Below are 27,017 nucleotides of genomic sequence, written 5' to 3' on the forward strand. Positions count from 1 at the left end.
TCAGATTTAAATTCCATGGCATGTTTTTCAAATTCTCATGAGGAGCCCATTAGTTTGTCATAGACTGGGCTGCCTAAGCAACAGACATCTATTTCCTCGTTACTCGGGAAGGTGACATCTGAGATCAAGGTGCCAGCACGGTTGGGTCCTGACGATGGCTCTTGTCCTAGCTTTCAATTTCTACCTTCATGCATCCTTACCTGGTAAAGAGAGCAGGCAGTAGTGAGCACACAAGTCTTTCTCTAACCTACATTCTTCCGAGGATCTCCTCATCGAAACCTAAGCTCTTCTCTGAAGCCCTGTATCCTAATATCCCAGTGAATGCTAGGACATCAGCACTTGGATCTGGAGTAGAAGGGAGCATCCCAGTTGGAATCAAGCACCTGGACAGAGAACTACCGCATCTGGAGAGAGATGCAAGTGCACGCTCCTGTAGAAATATCTGTGCTGGTTCATCTGTCGCCAGTACACTTGCATGCTTTCATAATTTGAACAAAGCCATAGCTGAACATTGCAATCATGTGAGGAAAACAGTAAAGCCAAACTTTAAGGAGGCAATTTTTGTCTGTAGTCTTACTCCATAGAAACCAAGAGATTAGAAGCAAATATTCAGAAACTTCAATATTACCAAACTGCAGAATCATTGCCTGCTCTACTCACTTCTATGAATCTCAAGGGCAAGTGTTCATGGCACACTTTTAATTGATATATGGAGCTCAAGTTTTATGGAAGTGACTGTGAATACCCCTAAAACAATAAATTATCTGGCAGAAAGAGGCATAAATCAAAGCTGCACATCCTACACACGCAGGCCACAGAAGGTGCTGCTGTTGGTTTCTGTAATTAAAGTGAAGGCCAAGATTAACTCAGAGCTACCTCTTCCTTCTCCCCAACACAGATACTGTCAGCAAACTCTGCTCAGGTCAGAGGGAGAGCATATGAGGGTCACTGTGCTCCTGACACATTTGTTTGGAGAGCTGGGCTTTCTCTCTCTCCTGTTGCTGATGCTGGGCAGCTTCCTGGTTGCCTCTAAGATGGCTTTTTATAATATTTTTGGAGGTGCTGTGTAATGGAACTAATGCCAGGAGCAAGATGAGCAAGTGAGGCATGCAGATATCAGGCAGAACGGAAAGAGCACCTAGAAGGAGGGTGGGTGAGAAGCCGGTGCTCTAATTGAATACTGTTAAATTCAAAGATTCATGGGAAAGATCCAGGAGGAATAAATATTGAAATTTGCCACTGAGGCAAGAAGAGATGTTAGTTCTTTTATTTTGCCGACTGAGTCAGGTGTAACACCTCAGCATAGCATGTTTCCGTGTGCATTTTATTTGTTCACCTTAGATTACTTTTTCAGAATACTGATTTTAAAACCACTGGTTACTTAATTTTGAGGTCCCTCCTAACTTCCTGAAGCAATGAGAAGAAATGACTATTTACTCATTACATCTCAGGTCATTGCTGAAACATTTTGATGATCCTTCTCCTGCAATCCTTAGAAATACACTACAATTAACATAACACTCATCTCACCAGAAAATTTAGGCTCAAATGGATGAAGGAAACTCTTGCAGATCTATCTGGGTTTTTCTCTCATATTTTGACCCCCATAGTCTTTCCTCCTAAATACCTTTTAACACTTGATCCTCAGAGGATGCAAACAACTTCATGTTGGGCTCCTAAAAATATCAGAGCAGGAATTGTTCTCTGGAACACTAGAGAAATTGTCTAGCATCTCTAATTGGACCAAGATCCTGCTTTCTCACACCTATGCCATGATTTGGGAGAAGTGTTGACATGCTTGCCTTACAGATCACCAGAGACTACACCTGTACAGAAGTGAATGGCTGAACCTCAATACAATTTCATTTATAAGAATAATCTGCATCCAGATTTGCCTCAAGGGCTCTCCATCACTAATCTCTTCATTTCTTTCATTCTTATTTACCAAGGCAAGGCATGTCATGTAGCTGTTACCTGAGGAGGGGCAAAAATTCTTTTGATAATCATCTTGGGGTAACTCTAGCATCTTGTATAATTGTACCACATTTCAAAACAATCATGGGCTGGAGGAATGGCTCAGTGGGTAAGAGTACTTGCTGACGAGGCATGAGGACCTGAGTTCAAAACTTCAGCACATGTACCTGTAACCCCAGTCCTGGGGGAAGGGGCCAAAGACAGAAGGATTATTGGTACTTAGCTCTAGGATTATCTATACATCCGTGAAGTACTGTCTTTATTCAACCCTCCCTGATTATCTTTATCTTCTTCTTTATTACTGTGTAAGTAATCAGTAATGATGTTATCTCTCTCTCTCTCTCTCTGTCTCCTCTGTCTATCTATCTGCCTCTCTCTCTCTCTCTTCTCTCTCTCTCTCTCTTTCTGGCACAAGCCATTTCTATAGAGTACAATACATTTAATTGTGTGTTCATTTATTCAAGGAACATACTTGGCTCTGATTCATGATGAGCTAATTCTTAGTGTGGTTTAACTGGTCCCAACAATCATTTAGATATTATCTCTAGATGCCACATTTTAAGAACAGATTCATGGAGGGAAGAGATGGCTCCATGGTTAAGAGTGTGTATTGCTTTTGTAGACAACTCAAGTTCAATTCCTAAGCGCCCACATCAGGAGGCTCACAACTGCCCATAACTATAACTCCAAGTGGACTGGAGGCCTCTGGCCTCAGCAGATAGCCTATGTGCACATGTCTGCCCACTTATACAAAATTTTAAAATATTAAAATAAATATTTAAACAAAACAAGTTCACTTGCATTTCTGATCCCTTTTGCCATCATGCCTTCATTGGCATCTGAGACAGGCTTACACTGACTGAGTCAGAGCCAAAGTACATTGCCTCATGGCGGCTGCAGGTCATTTTATTTCCCTGGAAAATTAAAATACGATCACTATCTGACTATTGCTTCTGCTTCCCTAACTTTTGGACATGGCCCCTCAATGTATAGCATAGGCTGGCTTCAAACTCTTCATCCTCATGCTTTTGCCTTCCCGAGAGCTAGCATGGTGGGCATGTGCCACCATGGTCAGCTACAGCTCCCAGTTCTTTGAAAGGAAGAACCTGGCAGCCAGCAGCCTTTTTTTTTTTTCCAAGTGACTATTATCTTGTGTTCTCCATTTGGTTATTAATCTCAATGCAGAAGAGTGGCTTTTGTCATTTTCAAATGGGGGGGTCTGCCTTTTGCAAAAGGCTGCCACTTGCAAAAGCTCACATCCCGTGGTGTGCCCCCAAACATCTTATTTGTCTTGATATTTCTTTCACAGAAATACATATGACAGATAAGGAGCCACTGGAGGCTGTGCTTGCTTTGTGTCAGACAGATATTAAAACAATAAACTATGCTGCCCTGGGATTCTAGCACACACAGAGCCAGAGAACAAGGCCAAGATGAGATGTTTCTGAAAAGCGGGGAGGCAGACGTGCTGGGGGAATTCCCTGGAAAGAGCAAGGCCTGAGATAGCATTGAGAGGAGGCTTTTTTTTTTTTTTTTTTTTTTTTTTTTTTAATGCTCACGTTTGCTTAAGAGGATCAAGCACCAGAGCTGCTCCTCTGATTGGCACCTTGAAAATGCCCGCCCACTCTCCAGCCCCAGCAGGGTCAAGAGAGAAATCTGTCGTAGTTTGAGAGGCTTATGTTGAGAAGTTTATTTTTTAAATGCTGGTCAGTCGGCACTTCCTTTGCTTCTTGAAACTAGTATGGATTTTAAAAATAGTGAGAGGTTGTAAGGCGTATTCTCCATTCAGATCTCTGAGTAGGCAAGGTCCGGAGGAGAAAATATAAGCAGCCTTGGTCCCTGAAGGCTAATGCACGTGGTGGATTCCACAGAGTGGGTGATGTAATCCTAGTAGATTCAGATTTGAACACTGATCCAGGTCAACAGCTAACCCCAACACCCTAGGTTGGCAGACCTGCAGAAAAGCAGCTAAGGACTAAGCATGAGAGAATGATCTACCTTGAGTAGATCAAGAACTGAAAAAGGAATTCCAGGAACTCTTTGCATGGGCATTCTGATTACCGAGTCAGAAATGCAACCAGAGCGTTCCTTCCTTCTCATCAAAAGCAAACTTCCCCACTCAATACAAAGATTCCAGAAAGGAGGGTGAGTTTGCTTCTTGTGGAAAGAAAAAGAATCTGAAAGAGTTCATATCTGCCCAAGAATGTAAGCATTGCTTTAGTGCTAATGCAAGTTTCCTTAAATCATGTTATCAGTTTGGGATAAGAGCCATCACAAGCCAAACTATGGCTACCACAGAACTTGAATGCCTTGGCAAGGAGATGCAGCCTTAGAACCAAATATCCTGGCTGCACCCATCCATCACCTTGGGGAGGAGGGTTGTTTGCATGGCATGCAGCCTTTGACTCCTAATCTCTTCCTATGTGAAAACAAGAAAGAACTGGGAAGATAGCTCAATGGTGTAGTGTTTGTTGTGCAAGCACAAGGACCTGAGTTCAGTCCTCAAAGCACACGTAAAGAAAAGCATTGCATATTGACGCATACTGTCATCTCAGCTTTGGGGATGTGAAGACAGAATCTTGCTGGATACCCAGTTTAGTGGTGGCATTGGATAGTCCCAAGCCAGTGAAAGACTCAGTCTCAAAAATACAAAACACCTATGTAATGACATCCAAGGGTTAGCTAGCCTCTACATGCTCTTATATTTTGCCCCTACCCCATAAAGCAATCACTTCTACCTAACAGAGTCCTACTTTCTACTAACAGATCCTAGATCCCACCAATGGCTTCACAAAGTTCTCCCAGCATTTCTCCACAACATAGAGAAAGTATCTGAGTTGCAGTGCAGTGTGTTCTGCTTGGGTTGTAGCTGTGATTTGGCCAACTGTCTTTGCTATGTAGATTAGTTTGTGTACTTACTTATATGAGAGCATTAAAAGAGATGGCTATGGAGGTCTTTCCAGACTTCTTGAGTTGTAGCAGGTAGCTATTCAAGCAATAGGCTGGACCCTCCTTCTCTTTATCTTCTGCAGGATCTTTGAAAGTTTACCACAGAGCCTGATATTACTGACTGAACAACTGTGCAGTTTCCAAATGGTCCTCCTTCTGTAAGAGGGCCTTGAGGTTCTAGCTTCTAAATCAGGGACATGACAAACAGGTGCAGATGGCACCTGGCCTACAGGTTTGTTTGGGGGTGTTGGTCAAATGCTCAGAGCAGTTTTTGTTTGTTTTGTTTTGTTTTTTATTTTGTTTTGTTATTTAGCTAAATACTGATGCTGAACGCCAGATGGCCTCAACACCGAACACTGACAGACAGAACAGCTATCCTCACAGTAATAGCTGGATGTGAAATGAACAAATGTATTTGCATGTCATACATGTCTTGTGAGTCACTGCCAGCACCCCTCTAAGGACCTCACACTCAAGAGCTTGTAGTAACCCCAGAGAACCATGGGTAATCCAGCCCAGCATAAGGCAGCTAATTTATCTCACTTGTCCTGTTTCCTACCTGAAGAGGCAATCTACCGAGCTCACTGTTCCAGCCAGCTGTTAGGTAGATCATGAAGGATTTAACAATTGAAACTTTTATATATATATTTGATAAGTCATTATTTATAGAGAGTATTTGGTTTCTCCACTCCCCTCAAGGTTTTGTAGGGGAAAAAAGTTGACATTGGTGCTGATTTTGACAAACTAGAGATTATGGCAAGTGACTCTATCTAAATTAAAATAGATTCCAACTTCTATGCTCCCTCCAACAACAGAAAGCACTTTTGCAAATGTCGGCTGCAGTGCTGCCAAATTAAACACTCCAAGATGGAGATTCATTTCCATTTTGTTGAATGAAATGTTACAGAAATCTTGCCTGGGGGGGGGGGGAGTCTGTCCATACCTGTGAGTAAAGGGATCACAAGGACCTCTCCCACAGAAGGTGTGGCACTGTACACCCAGCAACCCTGAAGCGCCCTCTGTGCATCTGCTGCATTAACCCTGGCATTTGTAACATGGGAGAGAAACAGCTGGATTCCACAGGAAGTAGTAATGGTGGAGTGGCTATTGAGCCCAAAGCTGCTTCTTGCTCAGTCCCACACAGATGAATGATCTGCAAAGATTCCTATGCATGGGTAACAAGTGTGGGTTTTATTGTCTTTCAGAACTGCTGTTGTTAGTGAGGGAATCTTTGTGCTTAGGGAACAGCAACCCTGCCATCCAGAACAAATCCCCCTGTGTTCACTGTGCCTAGTTTTCTGTATGGTTTTCTTCCAGTGATCACTCATTTAGGTACAAGCAGGAGATTTGTTTCAAACCAAGCTATGGTGAACAATATGAGAACAATATGAGAAAACAGTATTAGCAAATTAGTTTTGTATCCAAATAGTTCTGACTTTAGAAATGAGGTTTCAATGGATGTGGGTATGTGTGCACCCATCTGTGTATTCCTGTGGGGGATAGAGGTGGACCCGGGTGTCTCTGTATTACTTTTTGAGACAGTCTCTCACTTAGCCTCGAGTGCATTGATTTTGTTAGTCTGGCTTGGCAATGAGATAAGCAATGGGGATCTGTCTGTCTCTACACTGCTACCTCCCCCTGCCCCACAAAGCATTGGAATTAAAGACTTGTGTCACCATATGGCTACTGATGAGGGTTTGGGGGCTTGAACTCAGGTCTTCATTGCTTGCGGGGTACCTACTTTACCAGTAAGCCATCTGCCAAATTCTGAAATATGTTTTGTATTCCAATCTTCCAGATTCAAGTATTGTAAGGGGATAGAATTACTGAGAACTTATAGTAACTAGCTTTGTGTGTACAACAGAGACCTCTACCAACACCACTGTAGCATAACTCTAGTTGCTATTTACATATCTCTAAATGTTGATGGTTACTTATGACAACCTGGATTATCTCCAGGTGTGTAGATAAACTCCCATAGGCAAGGAAAATAGATTTCCCTTGGATTTTTAGCAACATAAATCTATGGCTAACTCTGTGAACTGAGCCCCAATTACTGGAAGAGCAATGAAGATGCAGGAGTGTTTTGAAATATCAGAACAGAAATACATAAGGACAGTGATGGCATAGTCCCTCCTCAGAGTATCCCCCCCAATACGGAGTATAGCAAGGGAGTTTGTCAATGAAGTTCTCTGCAGATTCACCCAGTTTGTGATGGATTGATGCTGGCTCCCTCCGATGTTGTAGAAACACAGAAGAGAATGTTGCAACTTGTGCAAGCAACAGGAGGGAAGCCACACTGGGCTCGCTTCACGGAAACAAAGAGCACAGCAGAAACTGGAGTGGGGATGTTTCAGGATAAGATGAAAGATAAGACACAGAGTCTCAACTTTGGAGGCTGCCGAGTTGCTCTGAACTTCAATTGCCCCAAAGAAAGCAACAATAGAAATACTCCAGATTCATGTGGCTTTTCAAAGAGCTAATGGGTTAATGTGTGCATCTGGCAGTTAGCAAGTGTTAATAAACACTAGCTGCTATCATGCAGTTGAATCCCTTCCATCTGATAATGGAGTCTCCAAGGCTAGAATTCTGCCAACTGTGATCACATCTGAGCTAGCATTACTCCAGTGATCACTGCCTAGGGTTTTGACAAGTGAGATCCAGAATCTTTCAGCACTCTAATCCCAGGAAGCAAGCAAGGCAACGTCTTAACAAGACTTCCAAGTTCAAGTTACCCAGCCACCCGGTTTTCTCTGTAACTGGACTGCTGCAGAATTCTGATTATCTGACAGTATGACCAAGACATTTGGATGACCTCCTCGTGCCAGACCATTCTGTCTATGTTGGAGACACAGTAGTCCCCAGCATATAGATCTCAGGATAGTCCAGTAGAGAGCTGTGAAAGGACATGTGTCAGTCAAAGAGGTTATACGAAGAAAAAAAGGTTGGGAAGAGGAACACAACACTGGTAGAAAATAGTGGTGTCATCATAAAGGGACAAGATATAAGAGATGACACAAGGGCAAAAATCTGTCTCATGGAAACATGCCAGTCTTTACAGACTAAACCAAAGGAAGGAATCTGTCCAAACTCCTCAGAGGCAGCAGCCCCGTCAAGGTGGAGAAAAATGACACATCTCAGTGTCCTTTTAAAGTCCAGCTTAAGTGAAGACTTAGATCAATAGTTCTGCCTTGAGAGTCAAGCCTGCATGGCGCTCTGTCTCACCCCTGCCCCTCTCCTTTCAAGACCACAGCTCCCTGCCTCGAGAGCCAAGCCTGCATGGTGCTCTGTCTCACCCCTGCCCCTCTCCTTTCAAGACCATATCTCCCTCCAAGTTCAAATTCTTGCCAGTTCTTACAAACACATCCTAATCAGACCTCTAACCGCCTTAGAAACTTCTGGCTAATTTGGATTTGAGTAAAACTTTTGTACCATGACTGTTATGTAAAGAGATTCAATTATGGTGCGCAGTGTTTTGTGAGTAACTACCGCCCATAAAAAGTTAATTAATCAGGGCTGTGTCAATTTCCTGGTGCCGTGTCAATTTGCTGCAAGGTAATTAATCACTAATCACCCACCAGCCAGCCAGCCGAGGGACGATCCACCAGCCATTTATTGTGTTCCCGACCCCCCCCCCCACCAACACCACCACCAATAAATGGCCAGCGCAGCCAGCAAAAAAACACATCTTGCCTTTCACAATATTTTTATCGACACTTTCGGATGCTGTAGCCAAATGCAGCAACAAGCCTCCGCAGTTCAATGGAATATGAATATTAAAGAAAGAAACGAGCAGAGATTTATAGGGCATTGCATTTCTGTTATGTCAGTTTTGAGATTAAACCAAGCAAATGAACAGTGAAAAATTACTCTTCCATGTGGAGAATGGTGATTAGAGTTGTACATTAATTAGAATTTTTTTTTTTTGTTTTCGCATTCAATGCATTTCAAATGAGGATGTCCTATAAGGAACCAGTTTGTCCAAAATGTAGATTTATTCACTTCCAAGCAGCAGCATTTAACATCATTTGTGCTGAAACAGGCATGGATCCTGAATGTGGGTTTCAAACATAAAGACATGTGAGTAGAAGAACCAGAAATTCTACAAATTCAAGTGCAGTTTGGGGTCCCTATATAAATTCCCGAAATAATGAATCATTTTCCCCTGTACCCTAAAAGTTACTTCATTAAAAGAAAAAAGACATGTATTTTTACCTATAACTTAATATACCCTGTTATATTACATTAGTCTTGTGTGAGCTCTGGGCTCCAAACTAGCTTGGTGGACTTTCATTTTGGATTCATTTTTGAAAACAGAGGTTAACATTTTTGCTCATTTTAGAAAAAAGAATCAGATTTTTGGACCTCTCACCGAAATGTTTCCTGCACAATGGCCTACCTCTCCAGAGCTAGGCTGGCTGTTTATAGTGCCCCAGTGCATTTGTTAATGATAGCATCATATCTTAATTTATACTCTGACAGATGAAATGTGAGTCCCTGCCACAAGGGAATCCAATAAGACCCTGAACCTGCTGCTGAAGACACATTTAAACCCCCAAATTCAAGCATTCGAATGCTTCTAACCATACATTACCTACAGTATAATTCAACCACAAATTACCATGTGCACGTGTGTCTTCATATCTTCAAAGGGTGAGGGGGAAAGGGGAGGCATCAGACAAAGAGAGTCCCACATAGTCGGGTGACAACACCTTTACCAGGGCATCTGGCAATCTCATGCAAATTCAACCCAGCACACAAATGCAAAGAATAATTGCTCATTAAAGCAGCCTGTATATTTTTATGAGTGTGTTGCAGAATCTGCCCCCCTGTTGGGGTATGCATCTGCTATTCTTCTGCCTCTCTCAGAGCTCTAAAACTTTAATACGCAGTTTATAACCCTCAAGTATTTTCCACTGGCTTTGTATTTCTTCTCTTGGGATTTCCAGGCTGGTGAAATGATCTCATTTGTGTTTATTTTCGAAGGTAAGCACCATGTTCATAAAGGAGACGGAGAGGGAGGAGGCACTAGTCACTGTAAATACATGAACGTGGAGACTCAGAGGCACAAACGAACCTTGTGTTTTGAGGGAGAGGTGGCAGGAAGCAGTAGACACTCTGGTGAATGGCTTGTTTGGCTCCTAGATACACCCACATGTCTTACATTTAAAGCCCTTGATTTGCCTTGCCACTTGGGTCTCACAGAGCACCTCTTGTTTCTTAGCTTAGCCCTCTGCTCCATTGAGTTTCCATGGTGTAAGAAGATTCCTTATTCTCAAGGATGAGGGGTGACACCCCACCCTCTACTTACCTGCTCTTAAACTGGAGAGCTTTGGCAGGGGCTGGGTAGAGTTAGAAATTGACACATGCCACACACCTAAGGTGTGTTTTTTCTTTTGATATTGTCCTGTGCTTTTCTGGTGTTTTATTGCAGCTTATGAACTGCATGCAATTTTATTTTGTTGACACCAGACTTCCAAAACGTTGATTCATGCTGTCCAGGTTTAAGTGGGCCTCTAGGAGTTTTCTCTCCCTCATTTCTCCATCCAGAAGGAAATCCAGAATTGAATCCGGCATCCACAAATCAACTTGAATATCACCATTGTCAGGGGTGGTTTTATTTAGGTATTTAATAACCTCAAGTTATTCATCAGAAGTTGGAAAAGACAACTCAAGAATTATGGCTCTAAACATGATAATAAGTTCACATTATTTTGGTTTTCTAGCGTCATTCTTGGCTGTTTGTTGCTTGGTATTTGTTTTGTTTCTTTGAGATAGGCTCTCTCTATGTAGCCCAGGCTAGCCTTTTGCTTCAGTCTGTACTTTTGCTTCAGCATCCTAGGTGCTGCTATTATAGGTAGGAACCATCAGACCCAGTTTATATAGAAATATTAGCAAAGGTGACAGATTCATGTATTTGATTTTAGCACTAGCTTACTCCATTCCAGAAACCGGGAGGGTATATGCTTTTAATTTGGCATTCCGCATCGAGCTTACTAAGCATTTATTATCCTTTTACTGGATATAAACTCTTGAGCCAGAATGTACATAGATGATAAAATACTTTTAATTCGACAGGGTAAGTGTTGTATTGAAGAGGAAATGAAACATTAAGAGGGTTTTTTCCAAGTGTATATTTGAAGAATAAATCTATTCGGTTGTGTTTAATCTGTATCTGGGTTATCTGTCCAGGTAATTGCTTCAAATGTACATTTAACCACATGTCAGCATTTATAAACCACTACACCCAGTAAGCAAGTAAGAAAATGTCCACATTTTCCACTCTATGAGAGTAAAAGAAGCCTAATGAAAAGACGTGCTCTCTGCCCTTGAGACTGACCGTGTGACTTTGTGGCACACAATAGCTATGTTGTCATTGGCAGGCATGGGAGAAAAGCAGAGAAGTACAGAGACACAGGCAGTGACTCCAAAACTCTTACCATGTGGATATGGATGGGCATTTACTCAGTTCACACAACTGATGTGCTCAGGGAGAGCTGTTCCTGGGACGGGCAGGAAGGACATTGTTTGTGTGTTCTCTGGATGGAGTGTTATACATAGCTTTTAGTAGGCACTGCCTGTCTGGGAGAGTTTACCCAGAGCAAGCAGCATTCTGTGTGTAGAGTCAGGGTGAAAGTGTGTTTGTTCCTGTGGATAGTCACGAGTTCCAATCCTCTTAAAGGATCATCCACCTTGTTATTTTTCTCATGGTCTGAGACTCACTAGTTAGGTTTAACTGGCTAGCTAGCAAACATCAGCTATCTGCCTACTTCTGCCTCTTCAGTGCTGAGACTATAAGCCTGTACTATTTTGCCTGGTTTTTATTTGTTTTTAAATATAAATTCTAAGGCTCAAAAACTCAGGTTACTATGCTGTGCAAGCAAGCATTTTCCTGACTGAGCCTCAAGAACCATTTTTGAAACATGCCGTCTATACTAAAATCGAAGTGACTTAAACTGAGGATTTTAATACTTGTAAACGCCACATTTGTTTAAGTGGTTTCTCCTTTCACTGCAGACTGGTAGACGCTGTATCTAGTGGCATCTCTGGACCATTTCACAGAGCCTCGTAGGACCACAGTAGAGATGTTTCTAGGGCTTATGGCAGACTCTCCCTTGCACTGTGTTTATCTTCAGGTCTGGGCACTGGTAGAAAGCCAACAGCCGAGAAGAGGGACAGTGCTCTCCTAGACCCAGATAGGAGTTAGGGGCTAAAGGATGAGCAAGGTCTGGATTGAATTCAGTTAGGTGCACATCCAAACCAAAGATCAGGGCAGACAGAGAACCCTGTCCTAATGGAGCTTGCTTTATAGCACCAAGCAAAAATGCTTCTTCTCTCTTTATGAAATTCAAGCCACTTGATTTTGACACAGTATGCCCAGAGCATCTGTCTTCAGAAGGAAATTTTATTGTGTGGGGTATATAAAGGAAAGATGAGAACAAAGAAAAGATGGGATGAAAAGGAGAAGAGAGATAGAAAGATGGAGGGAAATAAGGAGGAGAGGCAGGAAGAATAGAGAGAGGCAGAAGGATGGGTGGAGGAAGGGAGGGAAGGGGGGAGGGAGGGGAAATAGGTGGTAGGCAGAAAGAATAAAAACATTCTATGTTGTTGATTCCCCGCCTTGTTGATTCCCTCACTTCCTTCTCATTCTATTGGCCCCTCCCTCCCTTTCCTACTTGACTTGTCCTTGTTTCATTCAGGACAAGAGAATGTCTGGAGTGGGACATGCAGACACTCACACACACAGAAACACACACACACACACACACACACACACACACACATACACACCCTTCTAGCACTTGGGAGGCAGAGGCAAATGTGTCACTGTAAGGTGAAGTCTAGCTCCCAAGACATGTAAAGCCTGTCTTAAAAGAGAGAAGAGAGGGAAATGTGCAGTAGGGAGGGAGGGAAACCAGAAACCAGCCTTCTGGGGGACCAGTGTGGGCCTCGCTGTCTACATGAGGGCTGCTGCCCACAGCAAGATCACTAGAGGATTTGACTTGCTCACAGGGACTTGCCCTCCCTGGCAGCCATGTTTGAGTCAGACACTGCTCTGTAGCCATTCATCTGTCCCCTTCACTGGGAAAGGATTGTGCTAACAAGCTTTGCTTGGAAGAGCACAACCTCATCTCAACATCTATAAACACTTACTCTGCCCAAGCAAAACCGAGAGGTACAGAACGAAGCCCTGGCTCTCCACCCTGAGCTGCACTTGCTGTCTTCACTCAATGGCTTCTGCTTCCCGTGACATCTCTACTAAGTCCTCCGAGATGGTGTCCCCATCCTGGTCATCACTCGTGTGGCTCCAGAGAGGGAGACAATAAAGTAGCCAAAATATCCACATGGCCTCACATAGCAAGTCAGCTACTCTACATTCTCGTGTTCCTTATTTTAAAACTGCAAAACATCTATGACATTTTTAAATTTGCATAATGGTTAGACAGAGTCAGGATCAAACCATTCCCATCCATTGTCTTCCTGGTCTTGAAGCAAATATCTCTTGTGCTGCACAGTCCTAGGCTTGAATTCCTGCTTTGCCAAGTACATCATGAGCCTCTATTTCTGCCATATTGGTTGCAACACAATCCAGGAACCTTGGGTAATAGAGACTGATATGAGAGTGCAGTAAATTCACACACTTTGTCTTTAATAATAATTGTAAAACAGTTCAAAACAGGAGGATAAATCCAGTCTGTCTTTGTTCGATGATCTTGGTATTTTACTCATGTTGCAAAGAAAAGCACCACAAAAGACTGCTCTACCTTCAAAAGCATGTACCAAATTCCAGACAATCACTGACAGCTGGTCTTCACCTCAAGCGAATAACCTTGCTAGGAATTCTTACAGAACTGTGAACAGCCCCATCATATCCACCCCCCTCTATGCAGAGACCCAGGGTTTTGCTCTAAGGCCACCTCCACCTCCATGAGAGCAGGTGCTTCCTGGGGGTTTATGTGTAAATCTCAAATTTTCTTGTATGTGTGTGTGGTGTGTGTGCATGTGTTCCCGGGTGAGAGTGTGCCTGTGCAAGTGTACACTCCTCCCACACATTCCCTACCAAGGTTCATAACTGAGCATGTGTGAGAATGATTTTTGAATATGCTAAGATGAAGGGGGCAGGATTCTTCTATTCCTGAAGGTGATGGTGGGAAGGTGTAGGCAAGCCACTTTGATCAGTGTGGATACAAGGTATAGACTATCTTTAAGTTGCTGTGATCGAGAGTGCTCCCATTTGGTCACAAGCCTTGCAGAAGCCTCAGAAGGGAAACTTGGATGTGTGGGACTTTTACAGAGTTCCTGAGTTCCTGGTGTAGCCCTCATTTCTGGTTTCTGGGCCCTGACTGTAGCTTTTACAGGCAGTGGCTGTTCAGGGAACCTAGTCTCTGTATGGGAAAGGTTCGAAGTACAATGCCTTTGACTTAAACTGGAGAGTCAGCACAGGCAGAATATTGTAAGGCTCAGCAGGGGACAGGAAACTGCAGGATCATTTCCTAATAGCTGCGTGGACCTTCCAGAGGAGTTCATATCTGCCTGTGTGGGTGGAACGGTCTGCCTAGAGGAGATCAAACACTCAAGGAATTGCCAGCCATAACTCCTCTCCCGACTTCTCATCATACAAACATGTTTTCCAAAAGGCTATGAGGTTTCCCAGACGTGTACCTAGATATATGGAGAAACACACTCATATATGTGCCTATATATGCATGTACATACGTATTTCAGTTTGCTTTATTTTAACTGTGGAGCTTCTCTGCTGTCAGGAATTCTCTGCAAATGTCTTTCATTTTGCACACCCTCATGGTCAGAAACTTCTGACGTTCCCTCTGCCATGCTCACCAGGTTCTGTTTCAGGTGTGCAGCACTTGCGTTTGCCTTTCCATCTTGCTAATAGAGAGTAGGCTGGGTTATCTCATCTTCTTGCCATGTAAACAGGGTCCAGAAAAATGGTCCTTGCCAGGCAGGCTACGTGTGCGTCTCACTGTGCCTGGCTCTCTCCCCTCTCTCATAGTGCCTGGCTTCCCATATCCGGCCGCCACTGCTGCAGCTGCATACCGAGGGGCTCACCTTCGAGGCCGTGGTCGCACCGTGTACAACACCTTCAGGGCTGCAGCGCCCCCGCCCCCAATCCCGGCCTATGGCGGGTAAGTGTTGCACCCTCCGGGGGGAGGGGCTCCCTGCACCTGCTCTCCCTCCCCAGAGGCACGGAGTGTTTGCCAACGCATGATGGTCTTGACCACCCTACCTGAACCTCCCCAGCATGCAGCCTAACCTGCCTGCTGCAAAGCACCTTGCAAGGAGTATTGAAAAATGAGTGTAATTTGTCTGGTCATGGTTGGTGCCTTTAAGCATTCTACATGTCACATGTTGTTATGTAAATTCTCTTTGAGACTGAATGCTGGAGAACAGAGAAATGGTTACAGCCAAAGATGTATTTCTGATGATTGCAAGCATCTGGTTATTAAGGAGGTTGGACTGTATTTACCCCTTGAATGCAAAGGGACATGAGGTTTCCCATATATAAGATTCACAGGGGAGATCTTGCTTCCCGCCGCCCCCCCCCTAGACATTTTTGCACTCCTCGCTGTGTGAACTTTTGCCTGAAAAATTAGGTGTTGAGGCAAACAAAACATTCCAGACAGGGATAAAATTACAGTTAATTTGCCTTTTACCAGCCTTTTCCAAAACAGCCCATCCTGCCCTTTCCCGTTCTCTTTGCCCACCCAGGCCTTCTGTGATTGGATCTTGTTACTGACAGCTAAAAGTCTAGGAATGGTTGGGAAGAAAAGAAGGAATGGGAGATGGACAGAGGGAAAGAAAAGTTGACTAACTTATAGGCAAACTACCCTGAAATGATACTTCTGCTCTTCCCTAATCGGGAATCTTGGAAGGGCATTCCTCCACCCCGGACACAAAGAGAGGTACCTCTAAGTGTATTAGTACAAGGTCTGGGATACTTTTGATTATTACCACAGGATAGACACGGGTGATGCTATCAAGTGGATAACATCCTGGTCTCTGAACACTATTTAAACATCCTGTGATCCTTACGATAGCCCCACCCTCAGGGCAAAGCATTGCCTGGCTAAAAGCTTGACTTGTACTGGACTGACTGTTGTTGCATAGAAGATTCGCCTATACTCAGGAGAATCTGATACAAGCTTTTCCAGGCCAGTGACTAGCTTTTTGGTCTGCAGAAAGACTATGTTTAGGCTCAGGACCATCTGAAAAGGGTTAAAAGCATTTTCTTAAAAGCTTTGTTGCATATAAATCTTTTAGGAAATCTCAATTGCCCCAGCTCACTTGCTATACTGATGACAAAGGGAAATATTCTCCTCATTATTTATTCACTGCTTCGCCCACTCCAAAAGAGCAGAGCTGAAGTGTGTGAGAAAAACAGAAGCTCTTTCAGCCTGCAGCATCCTCAGGAATGAGGTTAGGTGAAATCACCAAAATGGGAGAATAAAGGCAACAAAAGAAACGCGATCACTGACATCGAGTTTCTTGTGTAAATCATCAGTGAGTCAGAGCAAGGTTTCTTACTGGGTAAAAATGATAACAAGAGAGCAAGCAGGAGGGAGTGGGTTGGGGACCAGTGGAATGGGGGAGGGGATAGGGGATTTTTGGAGGGGAAACTAGGAAAGTGGATAACATTTGAAATGTAAATAAAGAAATTATCTAATAAAAATGTATTTTAAAAAAAGAAAAAAGAAAAGAAGAGAAGAAACAACTGGCTTAAAAGTCTCACCATGTCCCCAATATATCTATCTGTATACTATAGAAAGGACCTGACCTTTGACTCTGATCTGTATAACACCTACCCATTATGAGGCCATTTCCTACATGTGTTGTGGAAGGCACTGGGTGGGAGTAGAAACAGAGAAGTAATCATCTGGGTTTATACTACTACCAAGGAAAGATTCATAAGCCATAAATGCGAAATCGCACATTTATGCCACTTTGTTCTGTCTGAAAAATCATCATCTTGGTACATGGTAATTGTAGCATTTCTGTATTATACCCCTAGTCAGTATCTCCCTACTATATTGAACAGGAAAAAATTAAAGTAAAATTATATGGCCTATCCTCCCATGAACAATTTATAAAAACCTCAACATAACACACCTGCTATAAAACTGAAATTTACTAACTTTAATGAATGTGCTCTTTGCCTGGAATAACCATGCATAACTAATGAATGCCACGTTCACCAGGGAGAAACAGGCACTTCCAAATGGTACACAACATGTTCGTGACTGCTTTGAAAGGGATGAAAGTGTAGTGTTTCAGGAGTCCTCCTGACTACACTGGCTGCAGTGGTGGCGTGTACTCTCCAGCTTCCACAAAAGCACCATTGGTCTATGTAGAGGACACAGCAAAGAATAAATAATTGCATGTGCTAAGAAAGAGATATTCGGGTTTATCTGGGCTGGGAGAAGAGCTTATGGCCAAGATTCTGGAGTCAGAAGTTAAAACTGAATTATCAGTGTCAGAAGCCGAGGCAATAGCTCACTGAGGTAGACCAATTGCTTTGCCAGCATGAAGATCTGTGTTTGAATCTAATGCCATGTAAAAGCTAGGCATGCGTAAGCATTCTGTGGGCCCAGCATTGAGAGCCTGGAGGTAGGCTGACTCTGGGAGCTCACTATCCAACAAGACTAACACAAACGAGCAAGCTTCTGTTTCAGTGAGAGCCAGTATCAACATAGTACATTAGAGGGTTACAGAAGATGAACAGGACCTGCACTGCCCTCCATGCACATAGAGACACATTCATACACACACATAGCACACAGCACACAGCACACAGCACACAGCACACAGCACACACACACACACACACACAGAGCACATACATTATAAGTATTTCTCAATATGGGGCAGAATGCAGATGTCAAGAATCTATAAGACCCAAAGTACTAGTGAGCAATGGAAATTTATTTAGCTACCAATATTTTACCGATTATAGATAGCTAGAATTCATTTGCATGGAATTGAAGGGGTAAAACCACAATCCAAGAGGAAAGTTTCCCTTTTTCCTCTGGGTTCATTGACTTAGATTACAAGGCAGGCAGCCCATCTTTTGGAGCAAACAGAGTGGTACCCGGAACATAGATTTCACAGAGGAGCGAGGTACCCGATCCTGAGTTGAGTAGAAGCAATAAGCAAAGATACTGCAGATCTACCTGTTACCTGGGTCTTCCATGTCCATTAGAAGCTGGTCCAGAAACCATAGACTCCCAAAGCTTCTGTCTCAAAAGTCCATTTGAAAAAGGTTGCTAAGTTTATCTGACACCTTTACTCCAGCTCCGTTCGGCCAAGCACGTCACACTTGGCAGTAGCCACATCTTATGTTCTGTTGTATGCTATCTGTGCCATATTCACAGGAGCTTCTATGGATGGGATTTGGACCCCATATGCAAGGTAATGATCCTTATTGACATGATAGGTGGTAAGGTAGAGGGCTGTTTACCAGAGGAGCGTCCTTAGCCAGGCATGGGTGTTCAGACACGGCACCCCAGAAGAGAAGACATGTATAACAAGATTATGTCTATCTCTCTCTAGACTTCCATATTAAGATCTTGTCCTGCAGGTATCCATGCAGTCAGCCATCTCCATGTTTCTAAGACATTTTCTCACAAAACATATTTATTGAGGAAGAATTTTTTTTCTTAATGTCACCAAATGGACATACATTTATCTATAAACTCCTATTCATGCAATATCCAATAAGAGTTTATGTTACTAATATTTCTAGCCCCAAAGTTGTTCTGTATTCTAGATCCATATGGGACTTCTATATTTTTTCTCTCTGATAGAAAACACACATCTACATGCACACACACATACTCACATGTGACATATAACAGACTTCATGGCTACCTCTGTGGACCTTAGGGTAGTCTGTGGAGATATACAACATTGACATGAGCATCCAAGGAAAGTCATTAAAGATACTTTTATCTGTATCCCTTTTCCCCCTCCTAGCAGTTATACTACATAGATTATGAAGCAGTCCTATCTTGTTTTCTCTGGCATACCTAAATAAAATTCTTTGAAAATATCAATATATGATCATCACTCCTAGAGCAATACTTCTGCCCACAGACAATAAAGGAATCATAGGAATATGCAGAAAACCCTAAAAGCAGCCAGCCACTCACTATCAGCTGCCAACAGTAAAGGAATCTGACTCCAGAGAGTGAATGCATAGTAAATACAGTGTTTTACCACCTGGAAAGCTCCAAGCGGATTCACAGTTTCCTTGATAGGAGAATAAAACATGTACCTGGCTCCATAGGGTTGATGAAGGATGAAATAGGAAGAGTCATACAAGGTTATGGCTCAGTGAGGCCCATGCTAGGGCATGATTACTGGGACTGCAGCTAATCTTGTTGAGGTCGATGTTACTGTTGACAGTTTTGTAAGTTGCCCATGCTCCCCTCTCAGTGCCCCCCTTTTCTTGATTGGTATACAGGTTCATCTTACATTTCTGCCTTCATATATACTTTCCCTCTTTGCTAGGAAGCTCCCCCAGTTCACAAGCCCCATGCTGTCCCTTAAGCACAGCATTGACAGAGACACACCAATAGTTTATGTATTACATAGTACCTCAGTTAGTAGACTGTCTCAGCAAGTCCAATGGATGAGTGTTTTTTTGTTTCTTATTTCATTTACTGAAGTTTTGATAGAGAAGACACAATGTCTATCATCCAGTGAGTCATATTCATGAAAAGTTATCCACCAGGGAGTTGGCATTCAACAGCGCTTATAGGCTGGCAATATAGGTAGAATCAGATACACATTCACAAGACTGAGCCCAGCATCCCACGCAGCACACAGAAGTTAGTCCCATTCCTTGAGCAGCAGCACAGACCTTGCTTCACTACACATAAGTAGTTACTAAATAGATTCTTATGAAGTGTGTACCATATATGTTGTATAGTGATCCAGCATGCTACCCTTAAGAAGTATCGTAGCTACATCATAGATCTAAGCCTACACTTTGAGCATTAGCTATGGGGCCTTAGTCTTTGTTCTATGTTACCTATAACATTTACTTTCCTTGTTGCCACTACAAAATATCAGACAAAAGGAACTTAAGAAGAAGGAATGCTTTATAATGGCTCCGCATTTATGGGTGCAGTCTTCCACAGTAGGAAAGGCATGATAACAGGAACTTGAGGCAGCTGCTCACATTGAATCTTCAATCAGAAACAGAGAACGATGAATACTTGTGGCCTGTCTTTTTCCCTTTTGGTTCAGTCTGAGAACCCAGGAGCATGGCTGCCCACAGTAAGTGGTTACACCAACAACAGTTAACCCAATGTAGATCCTTCCACATAGACATGAGATTTGTCTCAAGGCAATTCTACATTCTGTCAAGCTGATAATATGTTGACCATCTATTTGCCACTGCAGTCTTTGATTAAGACACTCTACACATCCTCAAGTAACCTATTAGGACACTTGTACATATAACTTCTAGAGGTCCCTAGAAAAGTACTTTAAGGCAAATTTTATCACCATGAAAATGATCAGACAGTATCCCAAGAGCAAGCTTCTTAAAGTTGCTCTCTATAAGAATAAACCCTGAGACCAAACAATCACTAGTCCATGCATAGCAAGTAATGAGCCTCCAACATCCAACATAATTCAATTCAATGGTCATCAGGAAGATACTGGCTCAGAGGCTCAGGGGTCTGTACCAGACACTAAAAAGTACCCAAGGAGCCTTCCACTTCACATGTGGGAACAATAGTCAACCCACCTCTGGTCCCGTATTCCACATTGCCTCCAGTGAGGGCATGAGTTCCACAGATGCTTTTGGTAATCTGATTAAAAATATGCATTTTCCCTGGGGAAATGTACAGATACAAACACATACACAGTTCTATACAAATTTCAGTGTGTGCATGGAGCCACCTGATAACCATTCAAAACAGTTACAGTTGAGCATATTCAGAAATGTAATTTATTTCCCAGGTGGAAGGGTCAGTAGGAAAGAGGGGTTTTAAATGCTTTTTCTACAAAAATACATTTGTGGTTGGTATATATTCCACTACACAAACAGATTGCTTAGTTTGGGGCACATCCTCCCCTTATTCCTTCCTTGTTCTTTTCCCTTCTTTTTCTTCTTATAAGGTAAACTAATTTGCTCTAGTGCAATCATCCCTTGCTCGCCCGTGTCCAAATATTTAACTACCACTATTACTTTCTTAAGAAAATGAGATGTGCATTTGCATCATGTTCTGGCAAAAGCATTTTGCAGTCCCGGAGTGATTGACAAGCAACACAATTACCTTTGCATGGCTAGACAGACCGTTTCTGCATTAAAATAGGGCCACATCTGCTCAGTGCATGGCAGCAACTCCTGTCTGCAGCGTGGGAACCACAGTGTATCTAAAGCTGCATCTTCCACACTGGTTCATCTCCACCTTCTTTCCCTATCTATGTATCTGATATTTTAAGTGCACCTGCTTGCTGGGGCTTTAAGAAAGCACTGGGAGAAATTCCTGGAAAGGCCAATAGGACTCTGTAAGGCCTCCCCCACACTCAACGATGCCCCAACACTAGCACCTTAGAGGCTGGAATGTCATTCAGTTTGCAGAATGCTTGCCTAGCCTGCGCAAATCCCTAGACTTGACCACTATCACTGAAAAGCCTGACATGGCAGTGTACACGTGTTTTCTAAGCATTTGGGAAACTGAAGCAGAAAGCACAGAAGTTTAAGATTGTGTTTGATTACATTGTGAGTTCAAAGCCAGTCTGGGCTACGTGAGACCCTGAGAGGTGGGGAGAGAGAGAATAGAATCCTAGAGAGTTTGAACCTCAGGTTTCTCTTCCATGTAATTAAAAATCACACCTGGAACTTGTCACTGAGCACCACAATGACTCCCTTTCTTCTTAAACTACAAGCAGGGACATCACCCATTTCTTGAAAGAAATAAAATGCTTTAGCCAGGTACCCCAACTAGATCTGTTGAACCAAGCAAGACCTCTGGGCTAGGCATAGGGCCCAGCCATCCGTGTTTCAGTTAGTCCTCCAGGTGAGTCCCAGGCATATTCAAGTTCAATGACCACTGCCTGCCTGCTGTGTCATTAAGACTTTGGACATGGAACCAGAAGACAAGGGCTAGAATATGTATTAGCTTAGTCAATGTGTTAGTGTCTAGGGAAGGAATGGAAGCATTACCCATGGAAGTGACACAGTGGGTAATGAGCACAGGATCCTTTGATAGGGCCCATCCCAGAATAACCAAGCTGCTAACATTACTGATGCTTGTGTTGTGAGTAATATTTCAGAGAAAGCAGCGCTTCTGTAAAACTGGCAGCCCGTTCCAGTGGATTTGTTTGCCTCTGAGAGTGAGGCGAGGCTGGCTATGTCAGCTCATGGCTTCCGAGGGTTATTAGCATGATGCTAGATAGCCCACTGCCTCCCTTGTGCCTGCAAAATGTACTTGGTACAAGTGAGGAAGTTGGAATTCTTGATCTAAAGGGCCATCTTCTAAAAGACTGTGAGGACCCAAAGCTACTAAGTGCGTCCTTCCTCTGGGCCCTCCAAAGAGCCAGACTCCTCCTAACTATGGTTCCTTGCTCTTGCTCGTCCCTTGGCTTGCCTGGTAGTTCAAGTGCCTTTGTTCCTCCCTTCTGCAGCAAGGACTGTAGCTGGAACTATAGCTTGATCCATGGCTGTAGCTGCTCTTTCTCCTCTGAAGACTCTAGATCTTTAGAGGTCAATGGAGGGAGAGCCCCAGAGTAGTGGTTGGAGCAAAGGAAGCTTTCCAATGCAGAAAGACAAGGCTTGCATCCTTTTCCTTGTGCTTATGTGAGGGAGCTTTCCCACAGTCTCCCTTCAATTCCATGTCTCAAAATTTGGATGTCAGAAGTCTCAGAATAACTTTCTGTAGCTGTGGTGGGCTACAAACCATGGCAACTGGGTTATTTTTCAGAGCAAAGACTCCCTGAAGGCAAACAGCACAAAGCGTTCTTCCTGGCTTCTGGAAGCTTTTGATACAGATGGATGCAAATGTCTGGCATGATATCAGCCCCTGTGCACAACTGCTCCTTATGGAGAGAGCAACAGCCATTTTCCCTGTAAGAGCCAAATCTTGGACACCTCACATGACTCTCCATCCCTGCTCAGTGCTATGTTCTACTGAGCCTTCAAGGCCTATATTTAACTTTTCTCCCTATTATCCACAAAATACCACAGACCTTGTCTATTCTATAGACATTTAGGAAAATGCAAGACTTCCTGTATTTAAATGCCTGCTAGTTTTTAAAAGGTATTAGTATTCATCTATAGCTCTTTTGTCTTATGTACTGGTAGGATTCAGGGTCATTTTTCAATTTTCTCTCTTCCTTCTTCCAATACTATTAACCATTACAGCTGAATGCAGAAACCAGACACAAACCTCAGACTGCAGGCTCTCAACAATAATAAAATAGAAAAATAGGGTCTCACCAAGTAGTTCACACTAGCCTAATACTAATGATGCTGATGACTCCCAAGAGGAAATATTCTAAGTATCCATCATGGCTGTTCTTTGACCAGTAATTAAATTCTACCTGGAATTGACAAAAAATGACCCTCTGTCTTCTACTCCTCTTTAGGATCTGGGTGCCATCCTCTGAACAGATAGTTATTACACCTTGTCTGGGCATGAAGTAAAGTGTTATAGTTTAAATGGAGTGCAACGTATGGGAATTCTTTGGCTTCAATTTCTGTGGCCAAACAAAGGCTAGACACAAATGCATTTTCTATGAGGTAGAAGCTAATGAGCGAGCAGCCTAGATGGACAGGAGTCTGACACACTGATGGTAGGACCCACAGGGAAGACAGATAACTCTTTTTCAGGTAGCCATTGGGTCACAGTTGTGGAATTTATTGCCTCAGTGCTAAGCATATTGGTAGTTACTTAGAAAGCATTACTTGACCAAATCCAACACATGTTTGCACATGTGTGTCCCAGCTTACAAAGAGTAAACCAAACTCAGATGTCTTAGTAACCACTCTGGCTGCAGAGCCGTTTGCCAGGGAAGCTGCACTTTGATCCAGTTTTCTATGTTTTTGCACCTTGCCTGGCACTTAAGTGGTGAGCTATCTGCTTTTGGATGAGGATATTGGGGGAAAAGAGGTACTATGAAAAGAGGAATGATGGCATGAGAACGTGTTACAGATGTGATCTTGCTGCCGCTCTGCTCAAGTCTCTGCTTTGGGGCCCTATGTTTCTATCTGTTGATTTCCTGCTTTTCATCAGATCTGTCCTAAGGCCTGTTGGTAGAAGCTGACCTTGCCTTCTGACCCCACAGCAAATGCCTTTTTACATTGCTAATGGCAAAGCCTAGCTCAGGACCTTACACACCTCTGCCTGCCTTTTGGATTAGAGGTGAGCACTGCTTGACAAGTGAGCTTGTGAACTGTAGCCTTTCAGGATCAAATCCAAACAACATCTGAGATCCATTCCTACCAACCTCCTTAGTGTGTGAAATCCCTGCCATGCTTTAAGCATCATAGTATTGTGGGCTAAACAATCACCTCTGAAAGGACTCTGGGAAAGAAGTGTATTCCCATGTTCTCCAGCAAGCCAGTGTCACTGCTGTGCGTGAGCGTGTGTGCTTAGGTGATGAAATGCACTCTCCCTTGGCTTAAAATGCTTGGCTTTTCTGCGTGCTCATTCTGCTCCTGAGACCCTTTCCCATCAAAGTTGTGCTTCTATTAGGGCCCTGGCTTGACTTAACAATGGGTTCACTGGTCCTTTGCCAGCATCATAAGTCATCCAGCAACTTCATGGGAAGATGCTACGGGAGGTAGCTGATGATGACCATCGTATAAAAACAACAGTTCAGAAAGAACAGCATTTGCCCTCAGGGTATTGTGCAATTCTCTCAGAAGTCCGAGTACATCTAGGATACATACGGCCTCTGTAAGCCCACTCAGATACTTAAGAAATAGAATGGAGTCTTATGGTGACATAGCATTGAGCTTCCTGGCCTTGATATTGCAAGAGACTTGGAGAAGTCCAGGATTACCCCTTGCCCCTGAAAATGGATTCTTTCTGGGCTGCTGATTTTACAGAAATATGCAGAGCTCCCACCAAGTTAGGCTTCGTCCATCATAAGGTAGAACTTTGCCTCAGTCTGAATGTGATCTATCTGAATACTTACAAAATATATATGCAACCCCCACTCATGAATACATGAGGGCTTCATGCATACTAACACACACATATATATGCTCCCATACATTTGTACATATAAAAATACATGTATTCTGCACATATGCATATCTACATATCTAGACACATATATACATTTATAGTTTTCTGCTACATTGACAATAAAAGTCTCACAGAACTGCTACAGATAACACTGCAGTATGAAATAATTACAGAGCAAAATGCCTGGCACCATCTGGGATACTTGAGGGTTCCCCAAGGCCATTCAGTTCTAGCCTATCCTGAGAGTTCTTCACTCCTAGGCTCTGCCCTTGCAAGCCCATTCTGGAACAAATGCTGTGTTTTATGTTTGCTGAGGGAGGGATCTGTGGTTTGATCCCAAACTTTAAAATTGTCAAGATATGTGTATCTGTGTAGGCCACTTGTCTGTGTAGGCCACTTGAAAATACACAGGAGCCCTCTTTGCCTTTCTAAGTTGTACAATGCACCTCCCTCTGAGAGTAGGAAGCTCATTTTGGTGCCCAAGCCAAAACACTCTGACTCTGGTCCATCATGAAACCCAGACTCCATGGAACCCCAGCAGGAAGATCTCGATTTGATGGACAGCTGTTGTCTCCAACCTCCTTAATCAGTTTGAAACTCTCCTCAGTTCCTGTGTTTCGGATCATGAGACCAGACTAACCTGGCCCGTGTGGGGTTGGTGCGTCTGCATGGGGAAATGCACTAATCCGAATGTTTCTCTTTGTGTGTGCACCTCTACAGTGTTGTTTACCAGGATGGATTTTATGGTGCAGACATTTATGTAAGTATTCATTAACGTGCATGCCGTCCTCCTTACCTCCAGGAGTCATTCTTTATACAAGTTTGCTCTGAACTCGATGGGTCAAATTTCCTCTTCTGGGTCAAAAGGGAATTCTCACCACGTCTCTCAAGGTAGAAGGGCTGCTGCTCCTGAGCTCAAAGGACTCGGGACTTAATCTTTGAGTTAATGACTTGGCCTTGATCAACTTTGGAGTAGATGAACATAACTGCACCCATTTTGAAAATATGTGCTTTGCCCCCCTCTAGTGCCAAATTAAAAACCCCACCCACAGTGACATTTACTCTAAAGTTCTCAGTGTGCTCTGTGTGTTTTCTGTTGGATATTCACAACAGCAGCTGGTAGTTACCAGCTGCAGAGAACCGAAAGGTATTTTCATGGCTGATAGTTTTTTATGCTTTCCTTACAAATGCAATTATTTATCAACAGTGCTGGGAACAATCCAGTCCTATCTTTTTTCTGAATACAGCAATAAAGAGCTAATTCTGCCACCACAATACGTGTGACCTGGAGGATTAGGTCCCTCTCTAGCCATTTATTCTCTTTATTTCTCGAAATAGTTCCTTGATCTAGTAGTATTTGCCAATTAGTCCCATTTCATGAGACTGCTCTTTATGAGGATGTGTCTCATCTTCAGAACCAGGATGAACTCTGCTTGCACAGAGAAGCCACATCCTGATGCTCCCATGATGCCACGCTAGTGTGATGGAAACAGATATAGAACTGAGTTTAGACTAAGTAGGTAGTAGAGGAGTCTGCTATCTCTCTCTGTCTCTGTCTCTCTGTGTCTCTCTCCCCCCCCTCTCTCTCACACACTTCCAATGTAGCATTAATGACCCCAAGCAAGTAAACAGATTCATACTTGTTTTTAATATACTAGACAAGAAAAATCAAACCTTATCTCTGTGCAGATTGATGCTATTTAGTAGGAGGCAGGAGACCCTGATTATTTCACTGTATCCCTTTGTGTCTCCCAGTGCTGCAGTTTTGCAGCAAGGGATCTGTCTCCATTAGTGATAGGCTTAGTTTCATTCTGATTGCATCTGAGACACTTGCTGTCACCTGCAGGTTAGTACAGTTTTTGCCCTCTT

At 43.1% G+C, this 27,017-nt stretch overlaps 1 protein-coding gene across 53 annotated transcripts in view; it reads left to right on the plus strand.

Moving 5' to 3' along the window:
* Positions 1–27,017, plus strand: part of Rbfox1 (RNA binding protein, fox-1 homolog (C. elegans) 1) — a 1,527,688-nt gene that overhangs the window by 1,453,204 nt on the left and 47,467 nt on the right. For 35 of the 53 annotated variants that reach the window (NM_021477.5, NM_001359725.1, NM_001359724.1 and 32 more), the window contains 2 exons: positions 14,936–15,068; positions 25,869–25,908. In NM_021477.5, coding sequence (NP_067452.2) covers positions 14,936–15,068; positions 25,869–25,908 — 173 coding nt within the window. The remainder of the gene's footprint in view (positions 1–14,935; positions 15,069–25,868; positions 25,909–27,017) is intronic. The other 18 variants (XM_006522179.3, XM_006522173.4, XM_011245915.3 and 15 more) reach the window with 1 other exon arrangement.

Source organism: Mus musculus, chromosome 16 (genome assembly GCF_000001635.26).
Source record: "Mus musculus strain C57BL/6J chromosome 16, GRCm38.p6 C57BL/6J".
In the NCBI taxonomy this organism is placed as follows: domain Eukaryota; kingdom Metazoa; phylum Chordata; class Mammalia; order Rodentia; family Muridae; genus Mus; species Mus musculus.